Here is a 26,105-nt window from a genome sequence, read left to right as displayed (position 1 = left end):
CAAGCGGTGGCTGGTCTGAGCTGTTACCCATACTACAGTGCACACACACAGCTGATTTTAGCACGCTACCTTGAGCAATGCTAGCACGATTCTGTCTCCCTGCACTGGGAGTCACACTTCCCAGCTCCAGTGTAGACACACCCATGGAAACTCCGTTGTGTAAGGACCCATTGTCTGCTCTACACCACTGGAGGATCTTGATTGTGTTGTAGATGCAAAAACTTTAGCACTGAACAGTCAGTGTTATCTCAATGTGCCTGACAAGATCTCAGCCACACTTTTCCTACCTTGCGCTCCCCGGCTCTGGTGTGCATTCCTCCACTTCAGTTCCCCCCTTCCTCTCCAGCAGATCCATCAGCCATGCCACTGCTAGGCTGTATGTTATTCAGAAAGCCACTTTCCCAATCAAATCTACCACATTGGATCTGGGGGTGTGATGTTGATGCTGAGGAACCCACTGGAGGGAGGTCACCCACTGGAACAGGTGGTGGTGCTACTTCTTTGAGGGGGAGAGGGGGGGACAGGGAGGCTGGGTGTACGAGTGGGGAAGGAACATGGCTGGGTGGGTCCTGGAATGGGGGAGCAGATAGGGTGGCTGGCTGGCTGGCTGAACTGGAAGCATAATTCAAATATTGACAATTTTTTTGTGTGTATGAGAGAGTGTGCTAAAAAGATGTAGCCATTTCTTTTTCTTTCTTTATTTTTCATAGAGTATTTTCTGGGACAAGTACTCATGTTGTACCTGTATGAAGCTTCCTTTAAGCTAAGTTAAAATAGACATGGGAGTTTGTAGTGTTATTATGTGTCTCTCTTCTGAAATGTTAGGAAGCTATTAACCTAATACTTTGTCACAATATTGAAAAAAGATAAGGCGTTAAATGTTATTAATTAATAATGGTATTATGGGTAGTTCAGGGGAAAATATGTGTATTTTAGTTCTTACTTAAAGTTCTTTAGTTGGAGATACGAAAAAATCCTCAATATCACACTTTTAGAAAGTGTGAGTGGGAGACATTTCCAATAAAACAATTAGTTATTTTCATCATAACATCTAAGGTGTTGGTGCAGTGTTTTAAACATTACATCATTGATCTTTTTTCCTTCAACATATATCTAGTAGTAGAAATGTAGCATAATGGTTGAAAATGTTCTTATTTTTGTCTATTAGCTAAATTAATGGAGATGGTATAATGTTCTCACTGTTCTTCAACTCTGACACTCAATGACAATAGACTAAAATTAGGAACTGCCAGTCTAAGAAAAAATAATGGAAATAAGACGTACATTTTTAACAGAGAGTAATTAACTATTGGAACAATTTACCAAGGGTCATGGTGGATTTTCCGTAACTGACCATTTGTAAATAAAGATTGGATGATTTTCTAAAAGATATACTCTAGGAATTATTTTGAGGAAGTTCTATGGTCTTTGTTTTACAGTAGGGCATTCTAGATGATCACAGTGGTACTTTCTGGTTTTGGAATCTATGAATCTATCAAAAGCACCATTTAATTGGTAATATTTTAAATGTAATAATAATAATTTGTAGTTGTATCTTCTCTATGACTATCTTAAAGCACTTCACTCATTCATTAATAGGTTAAGTCTCACACTTCTGAGGCAGTATCTCCATTTTACAGATGGGGAAACTGAAATACAGAAATATTAAGTAAACTGATAGAGTTTACACAAGAAGTCAGCGGTAGAGCAAGGAATAGATGCACTGTTCTGTGCTTTAGCCTTAACATCATCCTATAACACTGAACTGCTTTAATGAACTATTTTAGGAGTTTTTCCAGAGTGAGTACCATCAATTTCTGCATGTCTAAGCTTGCATTCAGAGGAAAGAATATGTTTTTAACTCTTAAGATTGTAAAGAGAATCTTTCTAACAGAAACCAAGTATACACAGATGCACTGCTGTCTTCTTCCAAAGTCTGCAGACAGCTTCTCTGCCTCTGCTATTGCTCAGAGCTTTCCCAACTTGCAGCACAGCAAAAATTGACCTATCAGTGTTCTGAAGCACATCTATAAACTAAAGGCCCTAATGAAACTGACAAGAACTAGGTCAACATAGCCCTTCTGCTGTAAGAGTAGCTTGTGTAGGGCACCTACAGAATGATATTGTACCAAAGTACACTTTGCTGCATACATATGAAAAGGTAGAAGTATAGGCAACGTTTTAAATTTAACTGTGACCCCACCTGTAAATTGCTTTGAAAATACAGTAAATAACATTTTTGAAGGGCTAAAGTAGACTAGATATAAATTAATAAAAGTTGTTATACAAGGTCTGTGCTTTGTTATAGACTTCTTGCAGATACTTATGCTGAATAATACTCAGATTATGAGAAAGTGGAAAATACTGGGCTAAGACATGATTATCATGATCTCATTTGGGACATCTTTACGCTATACTGGAAAACAGGAGGTTAGCATGACTACAGAGGATCATGCTGGAATGCATCCCATCTATCTTTTGCCTCTAGTGGCTTTTCTGTTATGAGGCTAAGCATACAAAGATCCCTAGAGCAATCTTGCATGTGTCTCTCTGTAACAACAAATGCTGCTGATGAAAGCTATCCCAAAGTGGCTACTAGCTTTAATTATTTGATGCATTATTTTATTATTTCTCATTTTTTTCATTGAATGCTAAATTACAGATGGTTAAGATATCATGTCACTATTCTGGTAATGGGTTTTTTTTGGTCGTCTGTACTAGAACATCATCATTAAATTATCTTCATAATTCTGACCTACAGGCAATCAACAGGAACATGTTTTGTTCATGTATTTACATGCCATTGGCCTTGTATCTGGTCATCATAATGCAATAAGTTATGATTCACCCCTGTAAAATACAGTGATAAAGGTTTAAAATAATTGAAAACCTGTTTCCTTTCATTAGGTTATACAACCCTTTCCCATTGCTGTTCATGACCCATAGCTAAGAATCTATGGAGGTTTCCATTATACACCCCTATTTTGTGTGATTTATAATTTGACCATCAAGACTAATTTCCAGCTCCAAATATTTTTGTTGCTAATTTTCAAAACAATTAGTGCAGTTGCTTTTAAGCTAAAGAAACATTAAAAAGTGAAAGTTTGTCAACTACAGATGTTTTTTGCTTGCATATAACTAAAGAATGGCAATGATTAAAATTTTAAATTAGCGTGAAAAATCCACACTGGAATCTAATATCTTTTTCATTGTATAAAAATATAAATCCAAGTGATTCTCACTTTAAAAAACTGGCTACTGAAATGTTCAATCGTTATTTTCAAAGAATTTTCATAAGCATTTTTGCTATGCACAGCATATGTCCTAAACAAAAATTTACATAACAGACCTGACTTATTCCTGGGGAGCCATTCTAAGCACTTATTAAAATATGTCTTTTTCTTAACAAAAAAGCATGCATACATAGTTAAGCCAGAACACAATTCTAGTCTTTCAGGCAACAATTCAGGTTTAAAACACACATTAGTTTGATAGACATTCTTCATGTTTATTAGATACATAAGCAGCATTTTTAAAACTACCTGAATAGATATGGCAACCAGAAGGGGACGGAAAAAGCCTGCTGCTGTTAAATAGCATTAAGAGGTGGGCCCAATCCTACAATTCTCTATGCACAACTCTCACTGAAGTTTTATCTACAAAAAACAATAGGTTGAGGCCCAGGAATATTTTAAAGTAAACTAGAAGAATGCCAATACATGCACAAACAAGTCCGAAATTCTACCTTCAGACTGACATTGCTGTAACCTTTTGTTGACAGTGATAATTCTGGACACTACCTCTCTCTCCTTGCTATGAAATTTTTGTCAGCTGTGAGATCCTCTATGCTATTTCACTAGTGATGGGCAACTGGGTTGATATTTGGATTATATTTATTTTAGGGGTCAAATTCAGGAAATAGTTGGATTTGGAAAAACATAATGGAAATAATATGGGTGGACAGGAATTACAACATGGAGGGTATTGAAGGCTTGTTACAAGAGTAGGCAGAGAACCATTTTTATTTTAAGTGACCATTTTCGTGAATCCTGGCATGATACCTGTTGCTTCTTCCTGTTGGCACAGTAGTCTATGCATGCTATGGGGCCTGTGTCAGTATCAACAGCAGTATTGCTATCATCAGGCCAGCCACATACACACCCAATCCCTTCCTGCCATTCCAGGCAAATAACTTGTGGCACCCTCAGTTGAAGTGATGCTAATTCCTGAGCCTGCCTGTAACATCTGCAAAGCCTGTGGAACTGGTGCCATATTAATTCTGGGAGCTAGAAGACTCAAAGCGAATATCAACTTTCATTTTTTTAAGTATGTTTCTAGCTCTTACCTTTTGAAAATAGCCTTGCAAATATAAACCAATCACTGATTTTGCCTAAGGACTAATATTGTTCATGTCCCTTCTACAGTTACACAAATCCAATCCCAGGTTCCACAAAACCCAAGTCCATAGGTCTCTCAAATTACATAATTTTTTTTAGAGAGCCTCTAACCAATTTATGAGTGAAGCTGTGCTTCCCATGCTGATCATGGTGTAACAAGCTACCTCTGAGTTAGCTCCCAGCTGCGAAGCCAGCTCTTCCCCCCGAGCTAGTCGTGTGAGGGACCATAAACACCGTATTGTACAAGGCAGTTCAATAGCATGAGTGGTCTAGTGGACTAAGCGTAGGAAAGACAGCAAGGAGTTTCTGAAGAACATTCTAATCCTGGCACTGACACAAATGCAGTGGGGAAGCTGAGGCAGTGAAATTATTTTCCCAATGTCAGTAGCCAGACAAGGTGAAGAACCCAGATCTTGCGACTATAGTGTTAAAGTCAATTAAACCTTTCAGTCTTTTTACTCCCTTCCCCAAACCTTGACTGTGTGTTTTAAGGGCACCCGCGGCAGTTGGAGAGTCTCATCTTTCCCTCACTCTTCAGTCAGTTTTCTGTCTCACGCCCACCTCCATCCTCACCTGTCCAAGTTATAGCTGTATTATAGATGCTGAGAATGCTACCCAACCATGCTGCTGGTGCTCAGCCCATAGCCACATGGGAGCACTCCACCTGTGCAGCCACACCTTTTGGTGTCGTTTCATCTTCCTTGTCTGTGCTTCGTTCCCTTATACTAGCTGCTACTGCTGTTGGTTTCTTGTCCCTCACCCTGATTTTACCAAAGGCAGCAAGACTGAAGAACTGTAGAATCAATTGTTTCATTCTTAGTCAAGGAAGGAAACAATAGATCCTTTAGGGCAGTGGTTCTCAACCTTTTGGGGCTCAAGACCCATTTGTAAATGTTTATGGCTAGTCATGACCCAGTAAATAGTCTTGGAGTGGAAACCTAGGGGTGGTTTTGGTCTGGTCCTGCCCCCCAGGGGGGTTGAGTCCTGCCCAACACTCACCACAGTGGCGGCTCCTGCAGCTTTTGTGCCGTGGAACTGGCTGGGCTTGGCTCTCGGAGTGCAACCACCAGGGTCGCAGTACTGTTCAGGTTTGGCCTGACCCCCCCAACTGGACCAAATTTGCATGAGAGGAGTTATGACCTGGGTCATGTGGTTGCAGTGGCACTCGCTCAAATTTGGCCCACCCGGACTCCCATCATCATGATGGCTCAGCCAATCCTGCATGGCACTGGGACCCCAGAGGTTCCAGTGCTTGGAGCAGGGACAGGAGCCACAGGAGCTGCCATGCAACCCTTTGAAACATTCTGGCAGCCCAATTTCAAGTCCCAACCCATGGGTTGAAAAACCCTGCTTTAGGGGAAGCTCTTAGAATCATAGATTAGGGTTGGAAGGGACATCAGGAGGTCATCTAGGAGGTCAACCCCCTGCTTAAAGCAGGACCAACCCCAACTAAACCATCCCAGCCAAGGCTTTGTCAAGCCACACCTTAAAATCCTCTAAGGATGGAGATTCTACTACCTCACTAGGTAACACATTCCAGTGCTTCACCCTTCTAGTGAAAAACTTTTTCCTAATATCCAACCTAGACCTCCCCCACTGCAACTTGAGACCATTGCTCCTTGTTCTGTAATCTACTATCACTGAGAACAGCTCTGTTCCATCCTCCCTGGAAACCCCTTTCAGGTAGTTAAAGTTTGCTATCAAATCCCCCCTCATCCTTCTCTTCAGCAAATTAAACAAGCCTAGTTCCCTCAACCTCTCCTCATAAGTCTTTTGCTCCAACTTCCTAATCATTTTTGTGGCCCTCTGCTAGACTCTTTCCAATTTGTCCACATAGTGGGGGGGCCCAAAACTGAACACAATACTCACCAGTGCCGAATAGAGGGGAATCACTTCCCTTGATCTGCTGGCAATGCTCCTACTAATGCAGCCCAATACGCCGCTAGCCTTCTTGGCAATAAGGGCACACTGTTGATTCTCATCCAGCTTCTTGTCCACTGTAATCTCCAGGTCCTTTTCTGCTAAACTGCTGTCGAGCCAGTTAGTCCCCAGTCTGTATCAGTGCATGGTATTCTTCCGTCCTAAGTGCAGGACTCTGTACTTGTCCTTGTCGAACCTCATCAGATTTCATTTGGTCCAGTCCTCTTAGTTGTCTAAGTCACTCTGTATCATATCCCTGCCCTCCTGTGTATCTACCACTCGCCCCAGATTAGTGTCATCTGCAAACTTGCTGAGGGTATAAATCCACCCCATCTTCCAGATCATTAATGAAGATGTTCAACAAAACCAGCCTCAGTGCTGACCCCTGGGGCACTCCTCTCATTACTGGCTGCCAACTAGACAGCAAGCCGTTGATCACTACCCATTGAGCCCGATGAGCTAGCCAGCTTTCTATCCATCTTATAATCCATTCATCCAACCCATTCTTATCCTCCCTCACTTTCATGCTTCCTATGTAATGCTGATGGCATATCTTCCTTCTCCAAGAAGATGGAAATAATGGCAGTGCCGCCACATAAAACTAATTGCTAAGTTGCCTCTAAAAAAAGGAACACACCACTGAATCCCAGCCTAGCAACATTACTGTGTTTCTAGGAGCTGAATATCTTGTGACTATTCAGATATTATTTAAGGGTGGGGTTTTCAAGAGCACTTAATTGACTCATGAGCACAAGTTTCATTGACTTTCAGTAAGACTTGTGCTCTTAAGTCACTAGGTGCTTTTGAAAATTCCACTAAAAAAAAAAAAAAAAACAGAATGGTGATGTTCAACATTTATAGACTGATATTAACTATTAACATCATATAATTTTAGAGAAAATAAAAGATTCCTTCATACAGAAGGCAGGATAAAAAGACACTCTAAGCAATGCTATTAAAACTAAAACTAGTCATACATATATGTATCATAAGTAACAAGGAGCAGTGCAAGCGTTACCATCTTTAAGTCCCAGTTCAGTAAAATATTTATGTGCTTAAAGTTAGGCACATGCTTAAGTACTTTGCTAAATCAGAGCCCAAATGATCCCTTCCATATGTCTATCAATGCCTTAAACCCCGTAAAGTTGTATTTTTGGAAGTGTTTGCAACTAATAATGACAAAACAGAATCGGAAGCCATCTGTAACACAAACTAACAAACAAACTAAACTTATTTTCCAGTACTGTATGGAGACTGGGGATTTGGAACAGACCAAAGAAGATAAAAAGTAGACAGAAGATTCAAAACTAACAAAATGTAACAAGCTTTGCACATTCAAACCTATTAATTGTATGCATGGGTCAAAACAAAGATTGAAACAACAACTAGTTTCATGGTCATGATATTCTTTTGACCCTAACTGGTGTCACTCAGACTTCAAACCCTGCTACAGCCCCTTTGTGCTCCTAATAAACAGCTCTCTGGGATTCCTAGTTTAGAGGGAATCTCTGAGTGGCATAAAGCTGGCACACACACCCTTTTCCCAGTCCCCAGCATTGTGGGTGAGATAGAAGAAAGAAGAGATATGACCACAACCCTGCACTCTGGCACGCCGTAGTTATCCATTGGTCCTTTTGAGCTGAGGCATTGTTCAGAGCAGTCCTGAAGCTGCTTTAAATTACACTGAGAGCCACAATGGGTCTCTATGGTCCCTCTACCTCCGTTGCACTCATATTGGATTCATTGGATGGTGATTCCGAATGCATGCCTGGATTTTAGTTGAAGCAAAGCTAACTACCTCTTCCACAGCCTTAGAGCTGTAGGATTGGTCATCTACCTCCACATAAATCCGGACAGATACAACTTATTTTTTTAAATAATCTATTGACCAAAGCAAAATATTTTTTGCCTTCCAGGCATATATGTCTGTTTAGAGCTCTGAAAGAGTAATACATAAGTTATTATAGCAGCTTTAAGAACTTTATTACAAAATGACAGGGATCCACATATAATCAAAACAATACATAGCATGGATGCAGCTGAGGGGCGTTTTTCCTCCTCTTGGGAATCTTCTAGCTGAAGATATTTGATCAGAGCCAACTCAGACAACCACACAGCTCAGATAACTATTTCCTAAAAAGGGCTCTATCCTCTCCTGAGGAACAGTAATTCTTAGATGTGTACTCTTGGATTTATTTTCAATTTCATCCATTTTAGAAAGCAACCTCTTGTTATCTCCTACCAGGCCTGTTACAACGTCCTATGATGTGTAACTGTAGATTCCAGATTTTCAGTTCTCTGTTCCACTCAATAAAAATAAGTTCTAAGAATCCTTGTATTGATAGATTCTATGGATTCCTTCTAATTTTCCAACCTTTTGTTAATTAAATCCAAAGGTTTTACACAGGATGGGGGACACAGACACTGCTCGTGGAAGGGAATAAGCCATCATCTTTGCTGACCTCATACCACAATTGGGGGGGAGAAAACAAAAACACCTTTGCTCTCCAAAGAATTTTGTTCTTACAGGAATGGGACATAATGGGCCAAATTTACCCACCTGGCTGTCAGGGAGTGCAATTGGCACTTGTGCAGGTGGGTAATCACCCCAGCGTGACCACCATCCTTTGTTGGTTTGACCAGGGGAGAAGGATAACTTTGAAAAGTATCCGTGGCTCTGCAGGACCCCTGGTTAGGAGAAGCAATGAATGCTAAGTGCACCTGCCTGCTTTTGGAGCAGTGCTGGCTGGCTCCAGTCCCCTCTTCTCAGGAGTGCTGCATCCCTTCTTCTGTCTAACTTGCTGCCAAGAGTTTGCCAGAAATCTGGTCAAAGCCTAGGGAGTGACTTGGGAGTGAATAGGGTCCAGTGACGAAAAAATGGTGTGTTAAGAATTAATCTAAAAACTTCACCAGAGAGCCGTGAGGTACAAAAAAAAAAAAAAAACCCAAACAAATAAAAACAGCTTACTCTGCAACCCACACCTTACTTACCCCAGCAATATTCTTAAATTGGTTTAAAAAAATAAAATAAAAAATCAGCTTCAACTCAGTGGACTACCTAGCAGAGAGGTGCTATCAGTCTTTGCAGGACACTTGCATCTAGTTAGTATTCATTTTCTTTGATTTGTTTCTAATGCAATATAATTAGTCAGGACATTGTTCATCTTTGCACTGGAGACCATCTTCTAGAGTCTGTCATCTTATGGTCATTACCTTGATGTTGTAAGATTGCCTCTATAGGCTGCCATTTATGAACACTGATTCTTTCTGTCTTGACTTGGAATATTGCCTTGATAGATTTGCACAGAAATGGTTTTGTCATCATGTTATCAAATCATCTACCTTGATTTAATTTGACATTGTCATAAGGGAATTTTAGTATTATAACCACTGAACCAAATGCTGAATTAGTGTCACTACAAATATATGTAATTATTAATATTACTGCTGTGCAAAAGCAGTAGCTTTTTTCATATTTTATCTCTGTTTAAAACCCCTAAGAACGCCTAATCAACATTTAAAACTATTCTGCTCAGTATATATATATGGTATCAGAAAAATTAAAACAAACCATTTGACTGCAGCTGGGCAAAAAATAATAATCCAAAACTAGACCCAAGTCATATTTTTTAATATTTTTTTAAAATCCTTAAAGTCAAGACCCCTAAATCAGTTTTCTGCCCTATATCATTTCAAATAGGTCAGATATTAAACCCTCAAATTCAGGGTTAATCAAATTAGCTGTAGCTAAAGCAAGGACTATCATTGTAACTTCTGAAGTGATAAACACAACAATGGTCACTCTCAAAGACCAGGCAAGTTTATCTTAGCTATGATAGCCTGGGTTTTTAAAGTATTCCGTCTACTTTCCTATGGCCTAAACCCTGCAACTGACTCTGTGCAGGCAGAGTCTTATTTAAAATCAGTGGGACTCTGCATAGGCAGAAAGGTCCATCCATGCACAACAGGTTGCAGGACTGGGCCTATCTGGTTATACAGAGCAGCTAGGAAATATTACAAATACCAAGGTAATCATACATACTTATCGACAATAATTTGGCACATTTTTAAATGGTGGTCACTGTAAATGTTTTAATATGTTATCTGCTGGGAAAAATTAAAACCTTTTAGCTAAATCTGTGTAGGTATTTCTCATTGCCCTGTTCAACTAGAATCTATTTGATCATTTAAAATGTTGCTTCTGCCTCCATGCCTGCAAAGGCTCCCTTGGAAGAGATGTATATTGAGAGAGAGAGGGGTTATAATATACTGACACAAAAAATTAGTTTTTTGTTGATTTCTCCTTTCTCCATATTCCCACATCACCAATTTACTGACTATGTGAACACATTTTTATAGAAGAATGCTTGTAACAGAGCCTTTACTATTCCTGTAGTTACTCACTGATCTGCATTTGACAGTGAAGTTAAACCTCATATATTGAGCTTTGATACAGTGACATTGTTTAAACCAAAGTGAAATGAATGTCCCTAATTTTTTGAACAACTACTTAAATCAAGGTTCCACTGTTCCTTTTCCATTTGATATGGTTAACAGAACAATCAGACTGGCTGGTACACACAGATAACTATGTCAGCATATTGAAAATATATGTCAACCTCTGAAAAGATTATGTTAAATATAATTCCTAGCCAGCAAACATGGGACATAGGTGTTCAAGAACAACCTTTCAAGTGAGACTCGTATTTCCCAGCCAAGTGGACAAGCATGCTATCAAAGTATGCAGCAGGCTTGAAATCCTAGGCCAAGTGAACTTAGTTGCAAATTTCCAGTGAGTCAAGAATTTCATTCTTGGACTACTGAGGACTGGTGTAGCTAATTCACCATGCATAGGGCCTGATCCATAGCCTATTGAAGTAAAAAACCATTACACTGTAAGACATATCTTGGTCAGCTTTAATTAGGGCTGTCAAGCCATCCACTCTTGAAAGGTGATACTCATATATTTACTCTATCATGCTTTTACCCTCTACAACTCATTCTTCATTTGCATTTTGAGGATTAGCAATACCTGCACTCCTGCTCCCAAGAAAACTGTCAGGGGAGCAGGAGATGAGAGGACCAATGTGGAGGTGGAGAAATAATTTAGGGAGGTAAAAGTGGGAAGGGATGTGGGAGAGAATGCTGGGAACAGCCAGAGTGAAAGAAGATACTAAAAAAAGAAATAGGCAAGAAACATCAGAAAAGAAAAACATCCTGCAGGAAAGACGGAGGGGGGGCACGGGCTTTAGAGAAAATGTGCTGAAAAATTGGAAAAAGATGAAAAATTCTAAAAAAAATAAGGACAAAATGCAGAGATCTAAAGATGAATCAGAATATAGAAGGTACAAAGGGAAGAGAAAAAAAGAGACACCTAACTAGTTCTATTGTATCAAAAGTTTGCTTTCCATAACCTTTTTTTACACTATCATTTAATGGTCCTTTTAAATGTTCCTAGCGTGCACGCACACATAAAATGTGAAGATTGTCCTAGATTTGGATGAGGAGACTCCCCCTTTTTCAGACTCAAAACCTTTCGATTACCTTCATTTTCCTTTTGAAAAATCTGACTGTTCTCTCTCTGATCTATCTATGTTTCTGACCCACCTGCCTAGACTCTTTTTTTTTGGAGTTAAGGTGCTATTGTAAGTAAGTGGTATCCATAGCAAAAGTAGAAGCAGAAAAAGGAGGGGAAACACATTTTCTTCCCTCAACTGACCTTCAGCAGGATGGAAGGATACAAAGAGCTCATAATTGGATCCTGTGGTCCCCACTTGAAAGAAACACAGTAATTTTGTATATTATTTTCCTCTGAGTTGTAGTCACATCATCTATGTAGTTGCTTCACAACTAACAGCAATCTTGATAATATCTATTTGTTTTTTTAAATTGCAAATGACTGAAAGTTAAGCCTTAAACAAATAGAAATTCCTCTATTCATTATTCATATGAATATTTAATATAGTATGAATTCATTAAAACTTATCAATTATCCTCTCCAGATAATTAACAATAATGCAAAATCAATATGTTTGATTAAGTTTCCAACCTAAATTGTACGAAATACTATTGTACCATCTGCCATTTGAACTGCCTGAGCTGGTTGGAAGAATAGGGGGGCTTTAAAAAAGATTTTCAATTTTAATGACATTGGAATTATAAAACAATGATTTCTTGTGACTATTTTGTGACTTGCAGCAAAGCATCTTTTCAGTATTTATGGAGGTCTTGGCCTACAAAAATTTTCAATATTTGATTAATGATCACTATGGGAAAGATACCTAGTTTTAACTCAGAGAATTCATTCCAAGTTAACTGCAGCATCTTTTCCCTGGGATTGGCAAAGCTTGCAAACTTCTCAGGTGTCTTTCATCCATCTAGTGCAGTGATCAGAGTAGCATAATCAAACGACTATAGTCTACATGCTTATTGCTGAGACAAGGTTGATGAGGTAATACCTTTTTAGGCCAATTTCTGTTGGTGAAAGAGAGAAGCTTTTTGAGCTCCCCGGAGCTCTTCTTCAGATCTCACCCACTTAGTCTCTCTAATATCTCTCTCAACAAAAACAACACTGTAAAATACTACTTGCTGAGTCACCAAAAGCAGCTTTAAATATGCAGGTCCTCAGAAGGCAGAAGCCATGGAGAATCTGCTGAGAGGGAGTAATCAATACCCCTGAATATGGCAGAGATCTCCTGGGTAGATCTTCACAGCTCTGATGTGACAGGAGGATAATTATTTATTTGTATTACAGTATTAGCTAGAGGCGCCAGTTCAGATGGGGTGTCCCATTTTGCAAAATACCACACACACACACACGAGTCCCTGACCTGAAGAATTTACCATGTAAATAGACAAGGCAGACAAAAGAGGATTATCCCATTTTATAGCTGAGGAACTGAGATGCACATATGTTGAATGACTTGCCCAAGATCACACAGGACGTCTGTGGTAGAGCCAGAAATTTTACCCAGATCTCCGAAGGGTCAGTCCAGGTTTTAACTGTAAAACTGCCCTTCCTCGCCTACTGAGGATGGGGTAGGGATTTGACAAGTGGACTTGTGCATTGTGTGGATTCACTGGGCCAAAATCCCATGTCAGATGAGCAAAAGCAGACCACATTCAATATTCTTCCCTCTAGCATCCGTGCTGTTCTGCCCATCTCATTCCTTGTTACGTATTAGACTACACATCTGGGTTTTAGGATGGATATACTAGCAGCATACGATCCGTTAACTGATCCTGCAGAATAAAAAAGTCCCTTTTCTTCTCTTACATCTTGATAGCATTTGCTCTGTGGTGGAAAAACAGCTTCTTGGGGGATGGGATTGTAGAGGGGATATGCGGGGAGACAGGGTAAAACAACAGTATTTGTCTTTTGGAAGTTGTTTTCCAAATGTTTTTTTAGTAATCAAGGATCCATGATCTCTCAGTTCACTGTGTTCCTTAGAAACCAAACAACATTTGCAGGTTTTAGAAATTGTATTGAGATGTTTTAGGACAAGACCATGACCTCAAGTTTTGCACTTTAAATCTCACTTTTGAAAAATCTGTTGATGCTTAGCATATATTGAAGCTGCCTAAAATTACTCCCTTTGACGTATTTTTACATGCTGCAGCATGCCTCCAACTAAAAGCAACTAGCTGATCTTTTAAGGTCAATGGAGTTGTGTCTGATTACTCCAGCAATTAATTTGCACCCTGCACAATTCTGGAGAAGGATATAAATAGATGTAAGTTTGGCAGGATCATCTTTGCCCTAAGCGAGTGCAGTATCAAAAATCCACCACACAGTTCGAAATATTGGCAGCCCAGCGGACATCGGCCAGCTTGTTACATTTGTTTGGGTACTTAGAAGAAAAAATAAAATATCAAATGCATTGAGCTTGGACGCTGGGCTCTGAAAGCCAATCATAGTTATACTGGAAACATACATATAGTCCTTTTGTCACCACTGGAGCGACTGCAGACCTCTGACTAATGTGTGGTTCACCTGAACAGATCCATAACATAAAAGCAAAGAGTGGCCCAGCCAACTCTGAAAATCACCACCACTAATTTAAATTAGCTAGATGTGTATTATGTGGATTTGTTCCTAGCCTAATACATACAATTGTTTCCACCTTGACTTTCTTTAAAAGAAACTAGGACAAATAGAATCTTGTTTATTTTACAATGTTGGAAGGGCTTTGGGGTATGTGTGTGTGTGTGTGTACATTTTTATCATCGTCAGTCATTGGGTTTTGTTTGATAGAGAGCAATTGCTTAATACAAGGAGCAGGGTAAATTCTCCTGACACAATATTGCATTTAACATTTAAAACATTGTAGATTGGGAAAATCCTCTTAATTTTTTCCCTAACTAGAACTAATGTACCTGCCCTTCTCTTGGTCTTTGCAGCATGCTGATGAGGCTTAGTTAAGTGAGCAACTTTGGTTACAATTAAAGTATAGAGACGACTTTGCTTTTGAGCTACTTACGTGCTCAAAATGTTATCTGAAGTTAATGCAGGTCCTAATTCAATCAAATAGTAGCAAAATAAATAACAGTAATTAGAATGTACATAGGGCTCATCATTTTCAAAGCCATTTGCAAACAATATATCATTCCTTCCAACATGTAGGTTAGGAGATTAGATCTGATTGGAAAATTCAGATTCAAAATTAATAAAAACCAGCAATGAAATGTGAAGAAAACTTTCACAGGTGTTTGCCCCCATCCTCCAAACAACCTTAATTATTATCTGTGTATTACAGATGAGGAAACTAAGACAGATGAAATTACTTGCCAAGTTCATAAGAAGTTACCCCCAGAATTAGAAACTCAGAATGACTAGCTCATAGTACTTTGCTCAGGCCATTAGACTATGCCTTTGTCTACTTTCATTAGCCTTTGTATGTGGTTTTTGAGAGTATACAAAAAAAGCATTGATGCTGAAACTTTTTATACAGCACATTTTTATGAATTAAGACAACATCAGATCGAATGAGCGATATTGGGCCTGATTTTGAAAAGTATCCTAGGTGATGTTGCAACCGCAACTTTGTAGGGGCAAATTATTGTGGGGGCATTTTATAGTAGTTATATTTCTAAGTACTTCATTGTGTCTATAGATCAGGTAGAGTTAGCAGTGAATGTACTGTGAAATGCTACCACAACAATTCACACACAGAAAACTAGGGAAAAAGATCAGAAACTCCCTCTTAAAAATCAGGGTGTCAAAAAAAATTAAAAAATAGAAAATGTATGGGAAAATAAACTTGTTTTATTGCCTACTTGGAAAAGGCAAATTTTGCTATATCTCTAATTTGCATTCATGACCAAATGTTAAGAAAAAAGATCTCATCTTCTATTTAAAGAGTATTTAATTAACTATTGATTTCTACTCAATTATTCAAGGCCAACAACAATCAGTATTGATGGAACAGATATTTTGCCACCATTCTTGCCCAAATTAAAGGAAATGTCCCAGTTAGTAGCTTGTTACATTAGAATAACCGAAGCCCAGCAGTTTTACCTTTAAATAAAGCAGTACTATGTATTTGATCTTTGCATATTGCTGTGATTAAATTAATACTACATAAATTGTAAGATTATATATAAATAAGTTTGGTCTTCATTATGATAGGCATAACCAAAATATTTAATTTTACTTGGAATATTTAAAAGTTTAGTTTACCATTCTGGATTTGGTACTATTTTATGCAATATTGTCCCCCACTGTAAGTCTTATCTAATTTTCTTTATAGTTTATTATTCCTATTAGTTTATATTCATCATGTAAAAATAACCCAAGTAGGAGTATCTTATAGATTATACTAAAGAACACTGAAATGCAGACACATGGTCCTCATCATAATATCCTGAACATACTGCATGAGTTGTACTTTAAATGTTGCAACTGAACACTCACTGAACTGACATGCATCTACCGTTTTTTATATCATATCAATGGGTCAAAAGGAAAAATCATTGGGAAAGGTGTCAAATGAGAAACTTGGGTAGATGTTACCTTTTGGTTACTTTCATATTATTACATGCTGAGGAGTGAATGGAGGAGAGAAAGCACAGCCACATCATCATTTGACTCATTTGTGTGCACCAAATTAGAAAGTGGTTATATAGGAGAAAGGACCTTTAAGGGTAAAAGGACAATTCATGGGGTTTGGGAGTGTCAGGATTTGTTGTTGTTCTTTTGGTTTGGGAGGGTGTTAAGAGGGGGTAGATAAAACATGACTAGGTTTTTGACAAATCAAAGTCATTTTTAGAAACACTTTGAGCCAGACATGTGTAAAGCTGATGTAAATCACTTTTCAGCCATTGATTTCTATAGAGCTTTACCAAATAACATCATTTGAGAATCTGGACAACCTGTTTGGATTTTAGCTTTCAGAATATTCTTACATGAAAAAAGTGAAGTATTTGTAAATCTATTCCAAAGAATGTAAAGAACAATTAGCAGATATCACAGTGGAAAGAATGGAAATAATTTTTCTACTTTGCCTCCTTTAGGATGTTCTCTGGATGTTGTATATTGCTTATGTATGTAATACTGATCCAAATATTGCAGGCCTTACACTAGACCTAATTATGTTTTTCTTAACTCAGGGCAAATTCCTAATGATTGCATGGGAATTTTGCCCAAATTAGAAATGCAGAATCAGTCCCTTCAGTCCTCACTAAAGAGAAACTGAAACAAACAAAGATATGTTCTAGGAATTATTTGGGGGAAGTTCTGTTGTCTGCGTTACACAGGAGGTCAGACTGGATGATCACAATGGTTCCTTCTAGCCTGTGAATCTATGAAAATCTTCCATAAAAATGGGAATATAATCTGTATCATATTCTATTCTACAATAACATCTAAAGCAAAATTTACAGTGAAACAATACATGGTCTGTCTGTACAAATGTTTCAGTCCAGTTTTGTTTAATTAATGGAAAGAAAAAGCTTAAACCGTTAAAATAATAATATACAAAACCTATGTTTGGAGTCTAAAATTTCTGACAATGACCCTTCCTTCCTCCCTTTCTATCTATCTCTCTGTCTTCAGTAGCTATCTTATGCACTTTAGAAATACCTATCACCCTGGTACCTAAGCACCATAAACAATTAAGAAGAAATATGTAGGTCTGTAATGAAAATGGTGTCATTTCTCTCTGTTCCCACATTGACATGGTGTGTGAATTTAAAGAGCTAACATAGTTTAACAGCCATCTAAGAGTATGCTGACTTTTCCACACCATATCCCCTGCTGCTTTTTGTTTACAGATCTCTTGTTGTTTTTCCAAAACATTAATACATAAAAGTCACTCAGTATCCAGGGCTGATTTCTCATACAATTGTATTCATTTCATCAATGCTGTATTGCATTTTTAATTGCCATTAATGTTTTCCAAGAGCTATGTGATGTTAGCGTACACATTGTCCTTTCAAATAAGGCACTCACCAACCATTCCAGTTCAATAATAGTAATAACAAAGACACTGACAAACAGTGGGTATAAGTTACTTAGTATTCAGTAGTCTGAAATGGAAGATGATATTCTCTAAGATTATAGCAAAAATATCTATGGGAAAATAGCTAAGTGATAAAAATAGTAATCTGCAATTGTTTGGAAACTGGAATCACATATCTGTTTACATCTCGAAGGAGAAAAAATGTTTTTTTTTTAGGTTCAAAGGTTTCTGTAACAAATGAACTTAAGCGTATTCTGCTCTTCTTCTATTTTTCCCCTTGTCCTGCAGCAAATGTATGTGACAAGGAACTACTGCAATGCCAGAATGGAGGAACATGCCTCAAAAACGTGCGATGCCTGTGCCCTCCAGCCTACACTGGCATTTTGTGTGAGAAGTTGAAGTGTGAAAGGGATCCAGGAGGTTGCAGCCAAAACTCCGGCAACGGGGCAGCATCACATGGCCCTCTATTACCGCTGACTGCTGTACTAGGAATAACTGGGCTTTTCATATTCTAGGCTCCGTCTGGTCGATGGCATTGTGTTCAGACTGCTTCAGAAGAAATGTGCCACATAAAAGCAAAACAAACCCCAAGCATTTGCTACTAAAATTTTAAACAAGAAAAAGAACAAAACCATGTATAAACTAAGAAGGCCTAACTGAACTAAGCCATATTAATCAATTGTGGACAGCACTCTGAGTCAAAAGACTGTTAATTTCTGACTCAAGACAAGTTGGCAGCTGCCAAGTCTATTACTACAAATAATAACGCCAGCTGCAAAGCTTACACAGGATTGAAAAGGCTTTGACAGCCCACAAAATGGAAAACAAAAAAAAATTGCTACTTCAATATGGTGCGCTACTGTACCTCTGCCCAGTGTGTGGACCAACCAAATAGAGGCATTCTTTGCTGTCAGTGCATTGTGGGTATAAGGAAATCTGTTAAAGCTGCCATATTGGCCTGCTTCAGTCCCTGAATCCCTTCCAACCTGTGCTTTAGTGAATGTTGCTCTGTAACCCTTGTTGGTTGAAAGATTTCTTTGTCTGATGTTAGTGATGCACATGTGTAACAGCCCCCCCTCAATAAAACCCAAGACAGTCATATCCTTGTATATTTTAGCAGCACCGCATCAGTAAGATGCTGTGTTCATCTACTGTACAAGAGTGGCTATAGGACAAAAAGTGTATTTATCCTTTTGTATTCAAATGAAGTTATTTTTCTTGAAATAATGTATAATGTAGATTTTTGTATTATTGACAATTTGTGTTACCAGACAATTTATTAATGTATTTAATTCTAATCAGATAAGAAAATACTACTTTTTATTTCGGGGTTTTTTTTCCTTTCTCCTTTCATTTAATTGTGCAGAGATTTCTCTGTATGGGCAACGTGCTGGCATCAAAGAATATCAGTTTACATATATAACAAGTGTAATAAGATTCCACCAAAGGACATTCTAAATGTTTTCTTGTTGCTTTAACACTGGAAGATTAAAAAAAATAAAAATTCCTGCATAAACAATTTCAGGAATTTGTATTGCATTTTCTTAAGACAATATTAAAAATTATTTTCCTTGATCATTTTATCACCTGCTATATGGAGAAATACAAATTCAGCATCAGAATTTAGTTCAGTCTGAATAACTGATGTTTTCATCCGTATCAGACCATTCTGAATAAAAATATATCTGCTGTTAGAAGAAAATTTTATAAAACACTAAATCTTTATTCATTCTTGTGATCACCAGAATTATTCCAAGGCTAATTTGCAAAGCATTAAAGAATATTTTCTTTAAATCATGCAACTTTTATGGACAGTATTCAAGTAAAGATAGGCACTACTTAAGTGTGTCTCCTAAAGCTTCATTAAAATTAAATGTTTATTTATCTACAACTATTAGTCTGCCTCACAAACTGCAAAAGCAATGGCAACCACAACACTGACAAAAAACAAGAGTTCAGTGATTTAACTTTTAATCAAGTCAGATTTACCATTTAGAGGGACTGTCAAAATATACAGCAGCAAGTGGATAAAAAGTGCTGCTCCAGCAAATAAAAGTTTGTTTTAAATATTGCCAGAGGTGTAATAAATCCTTGTTTCTGCCTTTTATTAGGCCAATTATTGAGTGTGACAGCAAGGGAGAGAGAGAAAAGTACAGGCAAACCAAAACCATGGCAATGTTTCAAAGAAAAGGAAAATCAAAAGGCAGCAACACTATGTGGATTCATTTCCTAGCAGATTTTCGTCATACATAATGTAAATATTTTACTAGTATGGTGGCCTAGAATGGAAAACAATTAATCCGTACAGGCAAAAATCCTAAGGGCAGTAGATTCTACTTGGCTACTTAGTCCCTAGTGGTGAATAGAGTATGAATTTGGGAATTACCTTCTTTGATATCATCTCTATCTCCGGGGGGGGAAAAACCCTTTGCTGTGAAATACCTTGTAGAAATATTACATGAGGAAACAGCATTTCTAGAAACAAAAACTTAAGATAAGCACATCTGGAGAATGATAGTATAGGTAAACAGGTAGCATTTGTTCTAGCTACCACCTCATCCCCGTCTTGGAATGTTTGCTAATCACACTAGCAGTCTCTTTGTCTTACCAAATGAAAGGTTTGGCTGTGTGCCAGCATGGCCTATGTGAAATTGTAGATTTCTGTTAGAAGCATAACTCAAGACAATAAACAGAAAATCACATTGCAGTCACTGAGGAATATAAATGCAAATACAGGTGACATACAGAGTTGAAGATTACTTATAATTAAGTGGATTTCTAATATTAAAATGTGAAATTTAAGTTGTCTTGAAGTTTATTAGCCCAAACTGAATGCAGACCATGTAATTACTGGAAAAGATGCACTTTTACCATCATTATACAGTCAAGGCTTTGTGAAAGTGCTCAGGAAGCATGTTGTGCATGTCTGATTAGACAGGATGTTCTAGACAATGCTAAAGTATAATGAATATCAGATCTTAATCAGTTCATCTGCATTTCAATTTCATGTAGGTATAATCATCTAAAACTATGTGGAATACACAGCTGCCCATATATTTATATAGCAGTTCACCAAACAGGTCAGCCTGCTTTTAATAAAATGCCAATTTTAGGTATATATCCAGTGGAAAGTGAATTTTCTTTTCAATCAGCATTTTCTTCAAACCTCATTATTTTTGCCATTGTGCACACTTGAAAGGAACTGCAGTACCTGAAGATTTTTTAACATGAATTGTGCGTATATGAATAATTATATAATGCACAGTGAGATTTCCACACTGCTCTGGACTGGTTTAACTCAGTTCCTGTTGAAATCAATGAGGAATTTAAGGAAGCAGAGTGTAATTTCCCATATTGAAAATTGGCCAGATAAACAGACATCTCACAGAAGTTGCCATGAGCACTTTCAATGAGCACAAGTAGTCATTGTGACAGAGATGGGAACTTCCTGCAATATCTTTGGGAGATCTTGCTCTATTAAGATTATGTATCATTGTGGGCCAGGGGTCCTATGTAATTCCATGGGGGAGGGTGACCACAGTTCTTCCAGAAGCTAACAATGGGGGGGGGGGGGTGATTATGCAAATTCACTCAGGTTGTAACACCTCCTGAGAATTACTGCCACCTAGAGAGGCTCGCATAACTAGTACAGAGTGGATCCTCCAAAAGACCAACAGACAAAGAAAGGACTCCTGGATAAATAGCCTGAGTTTACACTGACTCAGGGCCTTCCTTCTGATCCAGCAAAGGGACAGGACCTTCTGTCCAAAGGGGCCCCCGATCCTTCCTGGAAAGGGTTAGGACAACTGCTGAGGTCCCATAAGACTGATGGGTGATCTCTGATAAGCTTTTAGCATGCGTCTAGGAACTTTCATTATTTTATATGTTTTCTCTGTAACGCTTGCACCTTAATAATAAATGTGCTTGCTTATAAAGGGCTGTGTGATAACTCATAACTTCTGGCAATGATGTTGTTCATGAGTCTTCAAAGAGAAAGCAAAGCACAAGTGTTGTTCTGTTTAGGCAGTCTGGCTTGGAAGGAACATCACAGCATAGGCTGGGAACCATGCAGTGTGGAAAAACCCTGGATGCAGGACTCTATCCAAAAGAGGCGATGGCTCAGAAGCCTCGAGGGACCATAGGTGCCACTGGCCTGAACAGTGACTTACAAGGTGGCAGCATGTGTGGGATCTACTACTGGGTGAATGACCATAAGTTCCAACAGCAGTGAGAGCAAAGACCATAAAGGGGTCTGTCTTTTGAGGGAAAGAAAGAGACCGGGAGAACTAATTGTGAACAGTTGCAGACAGGTCAGTTGCTTGAGCTATGTAAAGAAAGGCAGCTCAGCACTGAGGATCAAACAAGGGTAGAACTAGTCAGCTTGCTGTATTGGGATGACCCAGCAACAAAAAAAAAAAATGAAGGTCTAGGTTTGCAGGAAACCTCCAGCCCATTGGCAGAGGATCCAGCAACCAACTCCCAGGAGGGAGGCTGAAGAGAAGCTGACAGAGGCAGCCACCATGTTCTGTCCAGGCCTAATGCATCACTGCCACAGGTCAACAGGTGTCCCAGCTACCTGCAGACCAGGAGCACCAGCCTGCAGAGCACCAGGGCCCAAATGAGCAAGAAGAGGAGGAGAAGGATCATCATCACCACTTAAGATGGAGAAACTGCACCCACAGAACTATAGTCCAGTAGGTGACACCAGACCTCGTGTCCCTGACCCTATGGAGGGGAGATTCAACATTATTTCCTCACCTGAGGGAGGGAGATGACAGGGATGTGTTTCTAAAGGCTTTTGAAATGGCATCTGAATTAAGACTGTCAAGACTATGAAAGACAAATAAGCTTTATTGCAAAAGTTCAAACTGACCCCTGAAGCACATAGGAAGAGTTTTTGAGGAGTTCCAAAAATACAGGATATGACCTAGGCTGATGTTTCAAAACTCAAATTAGGGGCTATGTACGAAAATGGGGAATTGATTGAGAGTAGGGGTTACTAAGGTCAATGAGGCTTACAAATTAATGGGGTTAGAACAATTCTATAAACTTTGCCACCCTCATCTAAAATTGAGGCTCAGACAAAAATGCCAGAGCTAGGATATGGGCAAACCATTATGTGAATAATCATCTTAGGTTTGATACAAAACCTAATAGGAATGGAATAGGATCAGAAGACAGGGATCAGGCCTGAGCAAAAATCCATTCCCAGGGAGGAGGAAACCATGTCAGAAGAGCCTTAGGATGGGTGGAGAAAAGCAGATGTTCTGTATGTGGTCAACAGGGAAGTCACTTTGCTCAGAACTGCCCACTCCATACACTGAGCCCCAATGCAATGCTGAAAAAGCCAGTTGCACCAGATGGAAGGAGGAGGAACAAGTCTCAAGCTTACACACAAAAGATTTTGGGGTAACAAGGGTAGGAAACAAGGGAAGCATGTAAGAGCTCTAACTTCATGGGTTCTAAAGAGAGAAATTATTCAGGATGGTTGCTAAATTACTCTGTACAGATTTTTGAAGGATGTATGCTGGCTTGCTAGCAGAATGATTATTATATAAGTAGCTGAAATGTGAAATTAGGAAAGATAATGGCAGAAACACCATCCACAGAAATAAGCCTCTCCAGGAAACAAGTCAGTGGATTCCCCTAGGATGCCGGTCAAAACGCGCTAGCTGCACCCATTTCTTTTGGGGGAAGATGCGGCAGTCTCCTGCACCATCTTTGGGAGAACTTACTGTATGAAGTTTATACATCATTGTGGTCCAGGGATTCTATGTAATACCATGAAGGAGGGTGACCACAGCTTCTCCAGGACCTAAGAACAGTGTAAGGTGATCACTAATTAGGCAGAGTTACTCAGATTGTAACATCTCCAGAGAAGTACCACAACCTGGAGAGGCTCACAATACTAGTTCAAACTGGATTCTTCAGAGACCAACAGACAAAGAAAAGACTTTTGAATAAAGAGTCTGAGTTTAATCTAACTCAGGGCCTTCTTTCTCATCCAGCAAACAGACAGGACCTTCTGTCCAAAGGGGGTCCCAATCCTTCTTGGGAAGTGTTGGAAGGATTTTGGCCTACTGAGTTCCATAAGGCTGCTGGGTGATCTCCAGTAAGCTTTTAACATGCCTATAGGACCTTTTATTGTTTTCTAGATTTTCTCTGTATTGACTAAAAGGTGTAGCCAATTGTTTGATTACATTCATGGTTTGTTCTTACAAATCTTCAAGAAACCAAACAACTGAACTCAGCCACATTTATTGTCTAAATAATAATGCTTCAAAGATACCCGTTTCAGCTAGTAGTATTTATAGCATGATTTTACAAATTACAACACTCTTACATGTCACTAAAATCCAACCCACCAGTTTGTCCCAATTCCTTAACTTGTTGTTCTGTACCTTCCTTATCTTTATTTTGGAAACAAGCATTCTAGGTACTGATCTGTCAAGATCTCTCTCAAAACTTTCCAACTCTCATTTTGAATACTACATTCTAAGTGTTGATGAGCTATGATAGTTCCTTAACTGTACTTGGTAAAAAGTATTCATGCATCTTTGCTTTGACAAGTTTCTTATTTTCTAATTCCAAAGCTGACTTCAACTTTGCAAAGTGTTGTGGGATACTTGAAGTGAGTGAACAGAATTGTGGGAAGAGCATAATACTTAACTTCCCAACACTTAATATACTTAATAACACCCAAATTAATATCATGCACATAACACCTATAATGTGGTGTATACAACAACTAACTTACTTGTATTGGCTAAGTCCTGTAATAATTTCACTTTAAAAATAAATGTGCTTGCTTATAAAGGGCTGTGTGGTCATTCATAACTGCTGGCAATGACGTTCATAAGCCTTTGAAGAGCAAGCAAAGCACAGACACTGTCCTGTTTAGGCAGTCTGGCTTGCTAGGAGTATCACAATGTTGGCAGGAAAAATCCTGGTCAGGAGGGAGAGAGATGCAGTTTTCAGTCCAAGACTGGTGACAGCGGAGGAGCCGGGAGCCTAGAGCTGGTGCCCTTGGGACCACAGGGAGGAAATACATGTGCAGCTGTCCAGAACTGTCATGACCTCGGTTTTATATCTCATCTGAAAAAGTATATTTTCCAGTTTTTTGGCACAGGAACTTTGCCCTTCATGTTACTAAAATGACACACACATCTTTAGTGCTACATACATTATAATACAACATAAATAATACCACCACCGTACTGAGGGCAGATTACTATACTAGATCGGAGAGTATAGTGTCTGAACTAACATTATTATTTTCTGCAACCAATAGACATTCCTTGAAATTTTCCTCTTCAAGTACTGACCAGCCTTCCTTAGCTTGTATGATTAGTCTGAGGTAAAGTGACTCTAAACTCAAAATTAATGCACAGGTATATTAGCTTGGATTGTTTTGCCAAATTAGTTATTTCTGATCAATTTTCAGTTTCCCTGCTTCTAACTATGGGCTCAGTTCTGATCTCAGACTCAGAGATATGCAGCAAATAAATAATGAATAATTTTATGAGACGTTGGCAGCAGTTTCGGCTCAAGACAACCACTTTCCTAAAGGTGCATCAAGAAAGATATGTATGTCTAACAGATCTCTATGCTGTAAAAATTGAAAAAGGGTCAATCTGACCCACCCATACTAATGGACTCACACACTAGTTATCTCAACCTTGTTATGGGTTGAGTTAAAACCCCATTGAGATTGATGGGGGTAAATTCACCCTCTAATTAACATAACAAAGGATAAATTAACTACAAATCCACACCTTAGACAAAAGGAGTATGTGAACCCACTCATGAGTTTTGGACAGGGTGGGTGTAGGTTTTTTTTGCTATTGTGTTGGGTAAGGTTGTGTGTGTCCATTGGGAGACAAGAGGGCAGAGAGATTGAGAGCCTCAAGAAATGCAAGCAGAAACCGGGAAGTACAGCATGACCCTGGGAGAAGCTAAAGACAGAGCTTTTGGGTTGGATGCTGGCTAAAGACACTTAGGGCTGCAAACAAATATGCTATCTGCTGATTTTGGCTCCTTCTGCATTTAGAATCAAAGGACTGGAAGGGACCTAAAGAGGTCATCTAGTCCAGTCCCCAGCAATTACGACAGGACTAAGTATTATCTAGATCATCCCTGACAGGTGTTTGTCTAACCTTCTCTTAAAGATCTCCAGTGATGGAGATTCCACATTCAACCTCCCTATGCAATTTATTTTACTGCTTAACTACCCTGACAGTTAGGAAATGTTTCCTAAATGTCCAGCCTAAACCACCTTCGCAGCAATTTAAGCCCATTGCTTGTTCTAGCCTCAGAGGCTAAGGAGAGC

General features: G+C 38.8%; 1 protein-coding gene across 4 annotated transcripts in view; it reads left to right on the top strand.

The window, feature by feature from the left end:
* The window catches only part of NTNG1 (netrin G1), a 192,725-nt gene that overhangs the window by 163,262 nt on the left and 3,358 nt on the right, over positions 1-26,105 (top strand). For 3 of the 4 annotated variants that reach the window (XM_067538345.1, XM_067538344.1, XM_067538343.1), the window contains one exon: positions 18,065-19,346. The exons of the other annotated variant lie outside the window; for it this stretch is intronic. In XM_067538345.1, the coding sequence (XP_067394446.1) occupies positions 18,065-18,291 (227 nt within the window). In that variant the 3' untranslated portion in view covers positions 18,292-19,346. Of the gene's footprint in view, positions 1-18,064; positions 19,347-26,105 lie in introns of those variants that run through there. 4 annotated transcript variants of the gene reach the window in all.

Source organism: Emydura macquarii, unplaced genomic scaffold (genome assembly GCF_026122565.2).
Source record: "Emydura macquarii macquarii isolate MOO-44397 ecotype Brisbane River unplaced genomic scaffold, CSIRO-AGI_Emac_v2 contig_480, whole genome shotgun sequence".
NCBI lineage: Eukaryota > Metazoa > Chordata > Testudines > Chelidae > Emydura > Emydura macquarii.
The sequence above is the reverse complement of the archived record's forward strand: the minus strand, read 5'-3'. Positions and strand labels throughout refer to the sequence as shown.